This window comes from Phaethon aethereus (genome assembly GCF_964289735.1).
Source record: "Phaethon aethereus genome assembly, chromosome: 12".
NCBI lineage: Eukaryota > Metazoa > Chordata > Aves > Phaethontiformes > Phaethontidae > Phaethon > Phaethon aethereus.
Window position 1 is genome coordinate 16,923,344 of NC_138588.1, and position 12,539 is coordinate 16,935,882.

A 12,539-nucleotide genomic window follows, 5' to 3' on the forward strand; every position below is an offset into this window, starting at 1 on the left:
AACCATATATATATATAAAGTTTATAGCAGGCTATAGTGCATCCCTGTGTTTTTACCTTATGTACCTTTAATAGAATAAATAAATTGCCAAAAGACTATCAGATACATCAGATATCATATTATTAGTTAACATATTACTACTGAAAAAGCAAGTCCTATCCGAAAGCATACAAAATTGGCTGTACCACACAACTGCATTAATTAATATAACTATTATAAAAAAGGTAATAATTACTGGTTTGCTTTTATCTGTTACTGATGAGGTCTGGATAACCAGCTGAAGACCACAATTATTAACCTGCAAGTTGGAAGAAAAAGGAAGGGAATATTACATTTTTTAAAAACGCCTATCAATACAAAAAAGTTGAATGTAACTTAAAAAAAAAGAAGGTATTTTCCACAGCAAAATCTGCCAAGAGAGGAACTACTTTACAAAGCAATTATGAAGAATACATCACAGCACTAAAGTAACACTAAATAATTTTTAGTTTAAGAAACCCCACTGTTCTTTGTTTAAAAAAAAAACAACACTGAAAGGGTGACTTTCATAGGGACATTACCCTCATTATGAAGTAAACAAGTATTTACACTTAAATATGATTTTTTTTTTAAAGGCACAACGTGCTGGTCTTTTAATCGGCTTTACAGGACAAAACCTTGCACATACCTGCTAAATAATCAAAACTTTTAACAGAAATATTTAACCAAATCGCTTATACATCCACCTCCCAGCAAATAACAGGAGGCATACAAATAACGTAAGGGAAGCTTCCTCACGCCAGTCACGGCACAGAGAAGACGGAACTGCCAGACCCGCGTTTGCCTCGCTGCCCTCAGAGCACTGCGCCAGCTGCGAAGCACCTACCCGCGCAAGGCCCGCGCGCAGCCGCCCTCCTCCGCGCCCTCAGCCCCAGCACGGCCGGCCACGCACCGCCTCACAGCACTGCAGCGGAGGAGGCGCCGCCACCCCGCCCCGGGCCCGCCCTCCTGAGGAGCGGCGAGGCCCCGCGGGGCGCCCCGGCGCGGGAGAGCCCAGCGCAAGAGCGCGCGACAGCTTAGCGGAGGAGCATCGTCGGTCCTGTCTCCCCACACGCCAGCAGCTGAGGAGAAGAGGCGGCTGCTACGTGCCGCCGCCGCCGCCTCTTCCCCCCACCACAGCAGCACCTACCGGCGGCTGCTATGCGCCGCCACCTCTTCCCCCCACCACAGCAGCAGCACCTACCGGGCCGGGCGCGGCCCGAGGGCCCCTGCCGAGCCGGCACTTGCTAGGCACCATGTAAACCTGCCCTCTCAGTGCCTCATAACACCTGACACCTCCGCGCCGGCCGCCGCCCTGTCAGAAATTTCTCCGCCGTTACCGGGGCAACCGCCGCTTCCGGCTCGCTCCCGGCAAGCCTCGCTCGTGCCCCGCCTGCCGGCTGAGGCAACGCTAGTGGCGGGAAGCTGTGAGGTGGTGTCGCGCTCGCCGGCCGTTATGCTGTCCCCCGGTACCTGCCCCGGGAGCAACGCTCGGCGCCTGCTGCCCGGCGAGGCGGCCTCAGGTAGGGGGCTGGGGGTAGAGTTTGTGGAGGTGAGGGAAGAGACGGCTGTCCGCCCCTCGACTAGTTAAAAGGCACTAAGACGATTGTATTTTTCGAATTCTAAATGAGTTGACTATGTTTGAAAACCTGTGAAAGGGCAAGAAGCTGGATGTACCTTCCACGTTCCTGTTCTGCCTCAGGAAGTTGCCTTGCAGGCACATGCTTGTCACAGAATGTGGAAATCTGGATCGGAGAGCTTGGGTACAGACACGGTGCACTGGGAGACCTGTCTGTAGCTTCATCAGTACTTCAGTCTTGTGCCAGCTCTTGCTGCTGGCAGGTCAGTACCTGCTAACGCCAAGCAGCTCTTGAAGCCCAGAAGCCCCACAGATGAGTAGTGGATGCTTTTAAACACAAACATCAAGAATTCACTGGGTGGGTAGAAAAGCAATGGCGTGGCTGTGGAAGGGCTGTGAATTGCCTCACAGTGTCTTCCCCATCCTTATCCCAGGTTTAGCTTCATGTTTTGTTGTTTTAGTTACCGTTTGTTGAAAGGCTGACAGAAAAATAATGTAATTGTGGCTTACTTTGTGAGAAATATAAAATATGGGGGTGTTTTTTACGGTATGTAGACAATACTGTGCCAGCAAGGAATGTGCCATAACAAATCTGTGAAAGTTTTGCACATTTGAGGTTCATGGTTATCCTAACTGGGTATCAGAAGCTCAGCTGAGATATGGATTCCCTTCTAAGAGACTTGTCGACATTATTACTTAGTTGTAATGTTCTCCCACAGTGACAAATACTGCTTAATCTCTGCTGGTAGCTAAGCATTACAGAACATTGCTATATTAAAAAAACCAAAACATTAGCCTGGTAATTTCAATGGAGATATAATCAACACAGTGTTTGAAATGAAATCAATCTTCATCTACACTAATCCTCTCAACATTATTAATGTGTTTGTAGCAGACTAGGTGATAATGATAGCAGGACGCGTCAAAGAACTGACCTAAACATTGGCAAGGCCAAAGGCACAATTCTGTGCAGTGACCACTGATAAAGCAGAAAAACAGAATTAGTTTCCTTCCCTAGAACATCAAGTTCACTTAACATCGACAGAAGAAGTTATCAGATAAGTGGAAATGTCTCTCTCAAGCATCATTTAGGTGTGCTGTAGCACAAAATCATTCTTTGCTCATACTGATTCTGAACTTGCTCCTACCCAGGGAGGCAAATGAACTCAAATACAAAATCAGACCCACAATCCCTGTACGTACTCTTCTCCTAGAATGTGTATTTTGTGTTTGTATTTCTGCTCCCACTGAAATCAATGTGATCAAAGTAATGCCCTACCCAGGACTTAGTACAAAATTCTGTTCCATTAGCAGAGTAGAGATTTTGTTAGTGATGCATGTAAGTGTATTTCATAAACAAAATATTTCACTGCTTAAGGCACGTTAAAAAATTAGCCAACTCCATGGAGGCAGAGTGGTATATGCTCATGCCAGCAAATCTGACTCATGAGGACTGTTTGTCACAGCGATGGGAAGAACTGGCCCCTGAGTGCAGTCTCATGTTTTGCCAATCCAAATTTTTTAGATGAAAACATTGAAGCAATATGGTGGAGTACAATTCAGATGAATTGTACAGACAAAACCAAGGATGTCACAAATGAGGCGGTGACTTAAAGATGCAGCCTGCATTTAGCAGTTTGGGTTGGGAGGGTGTTGAAAGAAAGATCTTCCCTGACTGAAGCATGAATTTTTACACAGTAAATTGGAATGCTTTAGGTTCTAATCCTGAAAAAATGAACGCTAATTTCACTTTAATAGCTGAAACCATCCACTGACACGTAGTGCAATAGTCTTCAAGTTCAAAATAGATCAATGTGCAAGTCTTTCAGAAAAGGGACCTTTGTATTTTAATAATGAGGGAATGTTTTTATTCTATTTAAGTACCATGCAGAATTATAGAGGTGTGCTCTACAAAAGTAACATATAGCCAGTCATGGCCATGTTCAGTTGGTTTTGTAATTTCCAAGTCTCATTCTCAAGCTTACCCCCGTAACCTTTCCGCATTCGTTAAAACGCAGCGCTCTGGTCAGGAGAGGGCGGCGCAGCCCCGCGGCTGGGCGAGGGGATGGGAAGATGGGACGTCGCTCTTCGGTGGGGAGCTGGTTGTTTTCTGTGGAAATAAGAGCAGCGCCAAGCCAATCGCCAACGCGAAAGGGAACTTTAATGGGCCGGCTGCCCGCGGCCTGCCGCCACTCCGGCGGGCCCGCTCTGGGGCAGCACGGCTAGGGGCGGTACGGGCCCCCCCGCTTGCTGGGCCGGGGCCCGCCCGGGGGAGTGGAGCTGGCAGCGCCGCCCCGCCGCCGCTCGCCTCGCGCCGCAGCGGGGGGGCCGGCGAGGCAAGGCGACGCGGGCTGGCGGCTGCCGCTGGCCGGGGCATCGCTGCTGTCGCAGTGGCCTCTGCCGCCCAGCGCCATGGCCCAGAGACAGCCGGCCACCCCTGAGGACCCCGAGGCGGTGGAGCTGGCGGCGGGGAGCGGCCCGGTGCAGATCCGAGTGGCGGTCCAGGCACCCGCGGAGGAAGAAGACGAGGAGGAGGGCGGTGGCGGCGCGCTGTGCCCGGCGGCGCAGGGCGGTGGCAGCTGCAGCGAAGAGGACTCGGGGCGGTGCGGGCGCTCCAGGTCAGCCCGCCGGGGCGCGGGCCGGGCTGCGGCGGCGGCAGGGAAGGGTCCGGCCGGCTCCCGCCTCCTCCTGCGGCCTGGCTGTGCGGGGCGAAGAGCGGGGCCGCCGCGGACACCCACGTACCGGTGCGGCCGCGGCTGATGCAACGCCGGCGGGAAGGGCTGTGAGACGCGGGAAACCCTCCAACGGGGACACCCGGCAGCCGCCGGCTCCGCCCGGGCTGCGTGTGCCCCCTAGGGAAGGGCCGGGGCCAGGGCCAGGGCCAGGCTGCCTGCAGCTGCCCCGCCGGAGGTGCGGAGGGGGATGTGGCATCCCCACAGCGTGGAGCACCGGGTTGTGGTGCCCCCGACATTTCCATGTCACTGCCTTTTACAGAAAGGTTTTTAGGGTTGGTGGTTGTTGTATTTTGGGTTTGTTTGGTTTTTTTTCCTGTTTGGTTTTTATTGCATAGAACCGTAGTAATTTCCTTCAGCAGAATTAAGGCATGGACAAGCAGACCTGTTCCATGGCTTTGGAAACAAGTTGACCAGAGATGAAATCAAGACCAGTTTAAATGTAGAAGAAACTACCAACTTTATAATCTACTGTACACTTTACTGTTTGATAATGCCAATAGTGTTGCCTGTATTTAATGATAAGTTGTGGGAATTACTACTGATGCCTGAAGTTGTTTTGATGCCTACCAGAATCTCTTACTTGTAAAAGGATTTTTCTGCCAGACAGTTGCAGGGAGATAAAACTCACTACTTGTAGTTCATCTTGTGTTTTGTACTAAAACTGCAGATGCAGTAATAAATTCAGTCACATAAAGGTTTAGGTACAGTAGCATGAAATTCAGTATTCTGTTTGAAGATAAGTTGTTTCTAATTGATTCTCTAATTTCATATTCTAGCACTGACTCAGAATGAACTGCAGTGCATTATTTTAAATTACAGAGGGGTAGTTGGGGAGGGGGAATTTTCTGCAGCTGCCGAAGCTGGCAACTATGCACTACAGAAACAGGAGGCGAGCATAGCTAGACACAAGTAAAATGTTTAAACTGAGTCTGCTTAGTCTTTCCACAATCATATATGACTTGTATTTTTATAAATCACATATCTACAGCAGTCTACAGTGTTGCATTCCCATTACAGATTTCTTAAACTCAGAATATTTTTTACATTTGTTTTCTTTGACACTGTTACTTGTGTAAGAGCTTCTAGCCTTGGCCTAGATTAGAAAAAAGGGTGGTTATTTTTTCAAGCTTTGTAACACATAATAGCTAACTTTTAAATGCTGCTTATTTAATCATCTACAGTAGGTGCTATCTTCAGAAATGTTTGCTGAGAATGCTGGTGTATATTCAGTTCTTGTGGAGGTTGCCTCTTTATAAATGGCTTCTTCCTGATCCAGGAAGGGCCAGAGGTATTGCCATGGAAAGAACTATAAAGGTTGTGCATTAGAAGTAGGTGAGTGGAGTTCACACACGCTTTTGTCATTTAGGTGTAACCTTAGCTAAGGATTTACTTTGGGGAATGCAACATCTGGTAGGAAATTATTTACCCAAACATTTGGAAAATTGTCAGTGATGGTCCAAATCTGCTGGAAATGAGCCATTTGTCTCTCCAGCTAAGGTAGCAGACAATTTAAGATTCTTTTTTCCCTCAATTTTTAGGTTTTATAACTTAAGAACTTCAAACCATTTCATCATGGTCAAGACACAACAGTTCTTTGGGAGATCTCTGAGTATTTGTGACATTCAGTCCTCAGCCATTTAGCTGCCAGGTGCTTCAGAAAAATATTCAGACTGTTTATAACAAACAGGTAGTTCTCCTGTGCATAAAGTAAAGCTGTTCTTGCTCAACTTAAGCTTATTTTGGATGCAGACAGACACAGGCAGAATCTGAGCTTGAAAGGTGAATGTTTTCATGATGTTGTCAGTATAAAATAGAAAGTTTTGCAATAGAAATTGAAATTTAATGATTTCTGGAGCCACACGTCCCATTAGTAGGCACCCACTATTGTATCCACTAATTCTTGTTAACAGACTTGCATTGCTTTTGAGTGATTGTACTGTTGGAACAGCAGCTTAATGCTGTAAATTATATTGCCGCATGCTTATTAATACAGTACTTTATTCTTTTAAAGATTCAGCAAATATCCATACAATTTACTATATTGTTTGTGAGTTTTGATATTTAAAACACAAGGTCTATTCTCTATGCAGACATGTTTAGTTTCTTGTGTGACTAATAGCCATATGAGTCATGTTAAAAGGTTGTTTTTCAGTCTGTCCTAACTGTTGTGACAAGCATATCTGCCACAGAGTTCTGAAGAAAGAAGTAAATGAAAGTTGTGAATAAATAAATTTATCAACTATTTTTGTAGTATAGTTGATGCCATAGAAGTACTACCAGTTGATCATTACTGTGAATTAATATGGAGCTAGTTACAAATGCCAGCATTTACTGTAGGTAAATTGCCATACAGTACTTAGTAAGGGCTGTTGTAAGATTGCTAAAGATTTGGTGAAAGTTGGACCATCTGCCAAATATAGAAACGGTGTATAGTTCAGACTGTGACCAATATTTAATTTAGAGAGGTGAAATGAGACCTGTTTCACTCTGATTCAGTGTGTTAACACTGTAAGTACGCTACTGACCTTTGCAAACATGCAGTTCTGTTTTTTTCGGAAGCATGGTTGTCCATTTTCTTTCCATCTAAACCTTCCAAATACCCGCAAATGTCTGTACTGATAAATCCTCAAAAAAACTATAAGCTCTATCTTGAATTAAAGGTAAGCTTTCCTTAGCAGAGTGTGGATATGTAAAAATGCTGAAATGTTCTAAGTTTCTTGTGCTCACACTAGTTCTGAATTGGCAGCGAATGAAAAATGAGAAGTAGTGGGGAGAGGGAATATCATAAATGAAAAATGAACACAACTTTGGTTTTAGTTCCTTCTGAAACCAGCACCCACAGCTGGCCATTAAATGTTTTTTACTATCGTAATCATAACTTCATCTATTATCCTGTGGAACTTCTGGCATTGTCAAATAACTTAAATTCTTTTTCTCATTCCTGTCATTCCTTTGAACTGTAGCCCGTTAAGTGGCTAGGATGATTTTAACACAAGGAGACTTCTAGGATTGTGTGAGTCAGTATCCATGTATACCTGATCTGTTGCCCTATCATCGGAAGAACCCTAAGTAGTAAATAAATTGTTAGCTGCAATAAAACAGGTCCCAGAGAACTGCCGTAACTTGTCACACCTGGGAGCACGTTCCCTATGCAGAGCCCACTGACCTCAACAGTATCTTCAGGTGTACAGCAAGCACCTGCCTAGGCAGTGCTTCTGCCTGTGCCTGGGCATGGGCTGCACATCAGTCAGCATTAAGATCACAATCTCCAGTTCCTCTCTGGGACAAAACTGCCACAAGGCAAGGTGATTCAGCAGCCTGCATCCTCCCTGCCAGATGGAGGACTCCCTCCCTCCTTTGGAGGACTCTAGTGCGCTGCCTGCTCCCTTGATTTAACAATTTCACAAGCTCTGCAAAAGCCATTTAAGAGGATTTTGGGAAAACATGTGGGTCCTCCTTTTTTGTTGCTGAGGTACGTGGGAAACCAAAGTAATACATGATTTACAGGGTCTAGGCAGCTTAGTGGATGGTTTTGGTTTTTTTTTAACAGAAACTTTCGTGATGGTCCCACAGCAAAACTAGACTGCTAACAGCTTTCAAAAAATTACTCTGGCTTAAGATAGACTTGTGCATTATAGTTCTTACAGCAGTATCTGTGCCTGTAGCCTGTGGGTGAACTATTTGCCTCAATGCTAGATAACAATTTAGATAGGTGTTTGTATTTCAGCAACAAACATGTTGCTGTAACTGTACGTGGCAAAAACTTTCTCTCAAATCCATGTCTGCAATATTTTTTGGGGGGGATGGGATGCTCAGTAGTGCTCCATTTTGCAGATTCGTAGACAACATCACAGGAGGGGGAAAGAGGAAATGAGAATGACTTCTTAGCAACCTGCATATGTGTGCATATACAGCTGTTTCTGAGGTAAATGAGCTGCTACTACACCCATGTCCTTAATCTGAAATGCACGTACAGTTTAAGCCCCTTGGTAAACTGCTAGTTAAGTTACTCTGTCACTCTGGCAAAGACCTGTAAAAAGTGTACTAGTCCTGTCGGTCTTTCTTACCCCCTGGATACTGGCTCCTGCGTTTGTGCAGTGAAGAGGCTTGAGAAACCATGATTGCATCAAGTTGGAATATTCATACACTCGTGTGTGACACTACTCATGAAGCACATCAGTGTCAAGCCTATGTTTAATAGCTTCATACTAAAAAATAAAACTCTGTCACTAGAGGAACTTTGTAGAGCACCAAGTGCCTGTGCACCTCCATTTCATGTTTTGGTGTAGGATTTGAGTTGGCAGAGCGTTTTCAATGTTACTGTGTATGTCTCATTGTTCTACACTGCGATCAGCTTTTGGAATGAGCTCAGGGACTTAACTCCTTATGCTGACTGGAAAGCTTCATCCTCTGAGCTGGCCTCCTGCCTCAGATGGATAGGGCGATACCTGTTCAGTGCCTACATACAAAGTAAGTTGGAATCAGCATTACAGTTATGCCTTTTCAGTTTGAAAAACTATTTGAGTCCACTCATACAAGCTGAAAATCTGTTAATAAAATGATTTAACTGTTTTCCAGTGGTGGGGAAAATGATAATGACTCTGACCAGAACTGGAAACCACCAGAAAATGACCTGATTCAGAAGTTAATAGCACAGATTGAATATTACTTCTCAGATGAGAACCTTGAGAAAGATGCCTTCCTTCTAAAGCATGTGAGAAGAAATAAGATGGGCTATGTCAGTGTTAAACTCCTCACCTCTTTTAAGAAGGTAAGCTGACTTCTTAAGACTTGAAGTGCCTTGTGTAAGCCTGATGAATCTAAAAACACGAGGAGAGACGGGATCAAAAAAAAACTTAGAGGTGGTTTTACAGTCTTCCTCTTTATCTGCCTCTCTCAGGTTGATTCAGTTTTGATGTGATGGTTAGGTTTGTTCTCATCCAGAACTTTAATTGCTGAACTCGTCCATGATTGGCTAGGGAAATCATAGGCTTTTAAGCAACTATGGTTTTAAATTATTTTGGGAGAGAGTAGGGCATAGTAAACAGGACACTGGCTAAAATTCATTTGTAGATTAGCTACTCATGGGGAGCTAAGCAATCCTGGTAAAATTACTTTCTTGTTTCTGAGAAGGGATGGTGAATCTGACCTTTGCAAATGTATGGAGATCCAAAAATTAAGAGTAGCAGAAAGTATCTGGTAACTGAAGTTCCTTAAAGGTGAGGTGGGTTTTATTCTTTCTTTTCTCCCCATTAGGAACTCCTATGTAAATATATGTATGTAACTGATTTCTAAAATTGCATTAGAAACATTTTGTCAAGACTCTAAATCTGACAGTTTTGCAGAGCTATTCAGTCTAGAAGTTAAGGCACTCCCAGTTTCTTCAGACCAATTCAAGCAGATTATACTGATAACAGATAAACTCTTAAAACCAGCCCTTGGGAAGGAAGAAGTTTGGGCCTTTTTTTTTAAACTGAGATTTTTGAGGGAGGAAAAATCAGTTCAATAAAATTAAGTCCTCAACTTGGCAAAACCACTTGTTTGGCAAATTTAAGAAAATAACACCCACAGAACATGCATTTTGGTCACGGTTCACACCTAGATACAGAATGAGTGAACATCGTTTGAGGAGACTTTGAGCTACAGTAATGATTTTCAGTTTGAGATTTAGTGTCAGTTCCTATTTTCAGTAGATTCAACAGGACATGAGCTTTAGAGTAGCTCACTGATGCCCATTATAGCAGGAAAACTGTTTACTTTTTCACTCACGTCTGCTACATGAAACTTAATCCAGGTTTCTGTTTGTAGACTGGAGCCTGCCTCTGCCTTAAACTTTTTGTAATTAGTTTGAGTGGGTTTGATGAGTTGTGCTGCTTAACCTGTGTCTCTCTTCAAGGTGAAACACCTTACCCGTGACTGGAGAACCACAGCCTACGCACTGAAGTACTCGGACACTCTTGAGCTCAATGACGATAACAAAAAGGTTAGAAGAAACACTCCAGTTCCAGTGTTTCCAAGTGAAAACCTCCCTACCAGGATGTTACTGGTGTATGATATCCACATGATTTCTGAGCTGCAGGCTCTTAACAAACAAGAAGAAAATGGATGCATGCAAGAAAGGATAATGGAGCATCTCCTCAAAGCCTTTGTAATTTTTGGTGTAATTTCATCAGTTCGTATTCTCAAGCCTGGTAGGGATCTACCACCTGATATCAGGAGGGTCAGCAGTCGGTACACCCAACTGGGAACTCACGAATGTGCAATCATAGAATTTGAAGAAATAGATGCTGCTGTACGTGCTCATGACTTCATGTGTACTGAAAAGAAAGAGACCGGCATGAAAGTTGTCCTAATAGGCATGAAACCTCCAAAGAAAAAAGTTCCCAAAGACAAGAACCATGATGAAGATACCAGAAAGAGTCTTAAGAAGGCTAGATCTCTTAATAAGAGAGTTGAGGAGCTTCAGTTTGTTGGTGATGAATCTTCAGCAAATAGCTCTTCTGACCCAGAGAGTAATCCTACATCGCCATTGTCAAGGCGCAAAAATACTGCAGCAAACACTACGAGTAATTTGATCCCCATTGTTCACCCAGCCAACCATTTGAGTCCTAATGTGTCACCCAGGTCAAGTCCTTGGAACAGTCCATCTTCACTACGAAAAGTAACCAAAGTGTCTCCACTGGCTGAAGACAGCAAGCTTCACCCAAGCACTAGCCCTGAAATTCCAAGGAAATGTACAGATTATTCCTCGGATAGCAGCATTACTCCTTCTGGTAGCCCCTGGGTACAGAGAAGAAAAGCTCAAACTGTAACACAACAGAAGAGTCCTGTCAGTAGCCCCATGTTAGCTCAGAAAATACAAAATGCAGATGGTCTACCTGTAGGGGTGCTGCGGCTGCCTAAAGGTCCCGATGGCACTAAAGGATTCCACAATGGATGTGAAAGAAGGAAGGCTACGAAGAATGAATAAATCCTTCTTTAAAAACAATTTTGCAAGTCAGTCAACTGCTTTTGTTCAGGCCTGGTGAAAAACTGTCACTTGAGTGACTGAGTTAAGTCAGTATTTAATTTTAAAGGATTTTGTATTCATATAGAGAGTTTATAATTTGTATTTTTGTATATTCACTTTACAGAATCACAGAATAGTTGAGGTTGGAAGGCATCTCTGGAGATTGTCCAGTCCACCTCTTTTGCTCAAGCAGGGTCCACTGCAGCAGGTCACTTAGGGTTTTGAGTATCTGCGAGGACAGAGACTCCCCAACCTGTCTGGGCAATGTGTTCCCATGTTCAGCAATCCACACAGTAAAGCGTTTCCTCACGTTCAGGTGGAGTTTCCTGTGTTTCAGTTTGTGCCCCCTTTCCTGTTACTGATTATGTCTGAGAGGAGCTAAGCTCAGTCTTCTTTACTCCTTCCCATCACATATTTAATAACAGTGATGAGGTCTGCCCCTGAGCCTTCCTCTGCTCCAGTCTAGACAGCACCAGTGCTCTAGGCCCTCATATGAGAGATGCTCCAGTCTCTTAATCATCTTACACACCTACCTAATGCAACGCCCTTATCTGCATTGAAATGCCTAAATATTGAAACAGACATATAAATCATTTATGTAACTACATTATTTGCAAAGCTATGATCCTGAAGAGCAGTGTATAAATACAGTTTAGCAGTTGTATTTATTAGGGTAAGCTGTGGTATGTTACCAGTCTAATGAGGAATAGAGGTTTTGACTCTGCATTTGTCTCAAAAGGAACTCTAAGAAACTTACACTGCAGTGAGCAGTTGCTCTCCGCCTGCATACAGCTCCAAAGACAGTACTGTTTAGCAGAACCAAAGTGTATATTTTCATGTGATGTGAATAAAGACTGAGCATTGGAGACTGTTCTGTAAGTGTTATCTCATATAATCAGATGGAAATAAACAAAAATATTAACTCCATCTAGATGGATTTTATTTACTTTAAAAATAAGTTGAGCTGCACCTGAATAGATACTTAAACCTCATCTTAAACCTCATCTTATACCATATAAAATTCTAAAAATAATTACTTAGACTTTCCCCTGCATTCAGGGCGAGGGGGAAAAATGCCTCATTACTGATGGTCACTTCAGTGGTGACGCTTCAATCTGACTGTATAAACTACACAATGGTTATCTCACTGTTAACTCTGAATTTAACAAGCAGGCTCGGCAAGAAGTGGTTAAAATTA

General features: G+C 44.0%; 2 protein-coding genes across 4 annotated transcripts in view; one reads left to right on the forward strand and one right to left on the reverse strand.

The window, feature by feature from the left end:
• The window catches only part of LRRC49 (leucine rich repeat containing 49), a gene marked incomplete at its 5' end in the record, with an annotated part of 52,126 nt that extends 50,771 nt beyond the window's left edge, over nt 1-1,355 (reverse strand). For 2 of the 3 annotated variants that reach the window (XM_082005234.1, XM_082005233.1), the window contains 2 exons: nt 236-298; nt 1,223-1,276. In XM_082005234.1, the coding sequence (XP_081861360.1) occupies nt 236-298; nt 1,223-1,276 (117 nt within the window). Of the gene's footprint in view, nt 1-235; nt 299-1,207 lie in introns of all 3 variants that reach the window. The other variant, XM_082005232.1, reaches the window with a different exon arrangement.
• Nucleotides 1,356-3,903: 2,548 nt separating this feature from the next.
• On the forward strand, nt 3,904-11,302 carry LARP6 (La ribonucleoprotein 6, translational regulator; the record flags this gene model as incomplete). The annotated part of the gene is made up of 3 exons (XM_082005287.1): nt 3,904-4,215; nt 8,911-9,103; nt 10,229-11,302. Exons 1-3 carry the CDS (start codon nt 4,010-4,012, stop codon nt 11,300-11,302), a joined length of 1,473 nt encoding a protein of 490 aa, XP_081861413.1. The 5' UTR covers nt 3,904-4,009.
• Between the last annotated feature and the right edge of the window lie 1,237 nt (nt 11,303-12,539).